We start from the raw sequence: 3,491 nt of genomic DNA, 5'->3' as shown, positions 1-3,491 counted from the left end.
CATTGCTAGTCACTGTTGCCACCCCCTCGTTGCCGCCATTTTTCTCATCGCTTACACTTCGCTTGCATTCTGTTATACGTACAAAGTTCAAATCATGTCATTTATGAAGTCGGATCACTGTCATTCGCACACACGAGCTGTTAATATGTGAATCATACGTCAATATATTTGGAGTAGGCATCTAGAACACGGAGTAAGTAAGGCAGTAGTAAGGCAGTAATGTGCAGAGTAAGTACGGATCTAAGTAGTAGTGACAGTGTCTACTGCGGAGGCATTAGTAGTGGACTTCTTCTTATGAGGGTTCTTCTGTGGGCCGCGTGGCTTCCCAATGTCAGCACGCGGCTTACGCTGTTTCTTCTTGATGACCATCGCCTCGCCATTCTGTGTAACACCAGTGAACTGCGGGCCACCACAGTCCACAGGGGAGGATGCAGCCGGAGGGCACGCGGTGTTCATGTTGGCGTTAGTGGAACCGAGGTCCTCGGAGGGTGGGAGTGAGGCCGATGATGTCGCAGTGGGGCTCTCAGGCACGTCATCAACCGCTTGGCTTACCCGGAGCTTGGCCCATTGCTGATACTCTTCATCAGACATCCGTCGGAAAAATGTCAGGCCTGTCGCAAAGGCGTTGAACACCACGTCGAGCTCGTGTGAGTTCATATCAGATGGAGAGATAAACCGAGCTGCTGGCCAGTTTTCGAGGAGGGTGTGGTATTTGTCGGTGATGTGAATGTCGAAGTTTGTGTAGAACATGCGAGGCGGCTTGCACGGCGCCGTTGCGTCAACTGCGGAACAGGGTCAATCAATAGTTCGGGTGTAGTATACAACCACTTGCCAAGCTTTCTATAGATGAGGTTGTGGAGCTCCGTCTTCTTTGTCTGCGTGAGATCGGCTTGATGCTGGGCAAGACCTGACAAGGCGAGTAAGAATAGAGACAATAAACCGAAAAGACGAGTCGAGAACATACCTTTCACACCGGAAATGCAATATCCTTCGAATCTTGTCGCCAAGTTCTGAATGGATGTATTGAGTGACGAGTCAACAAAGCCCTTGACGCGAGGGGTGGTGAAGGTATAGGCCTCGTTGTAGTGGTCGACGTTGGAGCGAGCAACAATGAGGATGACCTCGTCGCCGGTGCGGACATGGAGTTTACGCAGCTGCCAGAAGTTAGCTCAGGCCGAGAAAAGCGCGCGAACGCCGCACCTCTGATGCTATGCTTTTTGTTGTCTTGTCGGTATCCTGGAACGCGGCCAGCGGGGCGTTATGGGCTGCGAGCTCCTTGTTATCGCGATTCTCCTGCATGTCGGCCATGAGGGGGTCCGTGAACGCGACCTTCTCTTCGGGGGTGAGCACCTTCCAGGCTTGGGCGATGCCGGCAACGAGAGCGCCAGCATTCTTCCGCTTCTGACCAGGCATCTGTTCTGTTTATGTGCAGGTCAGACGTCGTCAATAGAATGAGTAGAAGGAAAACCTTACCAGAATTGAGGCGCTTCATTTCTTGCCGTTGATAGACGTTCCAACGAGAGATTTTGCGTGCATGTCGGACAAGGCGAGAGTCTTGAAGGATCTCTCGGTAGTAGTGGTCTTCGCTGTGCTTGCCAAAACGCTCTCGGAGTTTTTTAGCCATGTCTCTAATTTTTGACCTACATTCTTTCAGCGCGTCTCGGTACTGGAGGCGAAAGCTCTTGCGACGGATGGCGAGAGCTTTTCTTTGAGCCGGAGTGGTCTTGAACGTCGGCTTGCTGCGCCAGCGATAGGGCCGACGGGCTTTGGTGGTACGTGACTTTGCCGGATATTTACCAAGCTGTGGTGGTGGGGGGGCGGTGACGACGAGCATGGGCAAAGAGTCAGACAAAGAGAAAGAGAATAGCAATGAAAAATCGGAAATTTATTCAAACCTGCTAAGCGACCGCTTAGTACTGCAGGGTCCGTTAGCAATATCTATAGTACGAGTCTACGTCGTTGTGAATCACGGCCCACAGGTACCGTGCCTCCAGCACAGCCATCCCGCGGCTTGCAAGGATGCCGACGAAATCGTGAGGGGAAGAGCTGGCGTCAAGTGCGTGTCGAATATGCAGAATGGCTTTCAGCGAAAAGCCCTGCGAGTGAAGGTAGATGTCCGCCATGGGCCCAAAGCTTGGGACGGGTGTATCGTCGGCTTCAAGAGGACCGGCGAGGCACTGACGGATGCCATCTAGCTCGCGAACGTATTGGAAAATAGGGGTCAAACTGTGAGGCGGGATAGTCGTTGATGTCCTCCAAGCGATATTGGGTGCAGTGGCCGCGGACGCGCTGTGAGTGCGAGTCGGGTTGAAGGGTTGGGCGCGAGATGTCGATGCAGCGGGAGGAGTGGGCGATGCAGGTTGGATATGAGGAGAGATGGAGGCAGCTTGAAGGAGGCCAAAAGTAAGACGAGACGAAGGCGGGGGACTCCTCTTCGGCGAAGGTGGGCCTTTGTCTGGGGTGATGTTTAGAAAGACACAAATAAATAAAGGGGATATTACGCACCTCTGATCTGAAGGGACTCGATGACGATGGGACTGGCGAGCAGGGAGGAGGAGGAGGTAGGTGGGTTCTCGGCCATCTTGCCCTTTCCCTTGTCTTCGGAGGGCTGCAGAACGAGCGGGTGGACGTGAGGAGTTCCGAACGCATCGCTGGACGAAAGCCTAGTGGCGAAGCCGAAGTCGTGGCCCTTCGTGATGAACCATTCCATGGCATCACTGAATGCGGTAAACTTCTTGTGACGGGCACTTGGATACCCCTTGACCTCCCTGTCGCAGTCATTCCTACCAACGTCAGAGCAGGCGCAGAGTACAGAGAACGAGCTCACCAGACTTGCCAGATCCCAACACGACGACCAACGATTGCTGTATAGAAATACTCCACCTGAGGCTTGAGAGCGTCCTTGGCAGTCTTCGAGTTGAAGAAGATGTTTGCGAGTTCAAGGCGGCTGATTATAGTGTAGTCAATATCCTGGAGGAGGGCGGAGCAGAGTGAGTGAAGCGTTTGAGCGTCCTTCAAGCGGACGAGAGTGATAATGATGGGGAGAGGTGGGGACGAGTTAGACAGCGAAGGGCTGGTAAGGTAGTGAGTTCAGTGAGAATGAAAGGTGCAAGTATATCTCACTAGCTGTCGTAGACTCCGGCGCCGCCTCCACCAGCGGCCACGTAGTACCTGTCTTGCATTGATGCCAGGCGGAAATGATCGGAAGGGGAGGAGAGGAGAGGAAGAGGAGGGGAGGAGAGGAGAGGAAGGGGAGTGTCGACAAAGACCGCGCGCAGGACACGAGATGTGCACTAGTGCAGTTAGCGATCTGCAGGATCAGTGTGTTGTCGCGTGTACACCAGCACATGTCCAATGCTTCTTGATGCTCATCGTCACTTCTATTCCCACCTATGCACACACTCCTCTTTCTCGTCGTCTTCAAGCACTCGTCGAGCTTCACGCATATACAGACCGTCAGAAATAAAATGAAAAAATTATATTATATTGTA

The 3,491-nt window shown here is 53.0% G+C and overlaps 1 protein-coding gene across 1 annotated transcript; it reads right to left on the bottom strand.

Annotated features, from left to right (window-relative positions):
- Nucleotides 1-240: 240 nt before the first annotated feature.
- Nucleotides 241-1,834, bottom strand: CONPUDRAFT_160605 (uncharacterized protein; the record flags this gene model as incomplete). The annotated part of the gene is made up of 4 exons (XM_007777750.1): nt 241-782; nt 965-1,154; nt 1,201-1,418; nt 1,474-1,834. The coding sequence occupies 4 exons, from the start codon at nt 1,832-1,834 to the stop codon at nt 241-243; spliced, it is 1,311 nt and encodes a 436-aa protein (XP_007775940.1).
- Between the last annotated feature and the right edge of the window lie 1,657 nt (nt 1,835-3,491).

Source organism: Coniophora puteana (genome assembly GCF_000271625.1).
Source record: "Coniophora puteana RWD-64-598 SS2 unplaced genomic scaffold CONPUscaffold_38, whole genome shotgun sequence".
In the NCBI taxonomy this organism is placed as follows: domain Eukaryota; kingdom Fungi; phylum Basidiomycota; class Agaricomycetes; order Boletales; family Coniophoraceae; genus Coniophora; species Coniophora puteana.
The sequence above is the reverse complement of the archived record's forward strand: the minus strand, read 5'-3'. Positions and strand labels throughout refer to the sequence as shown.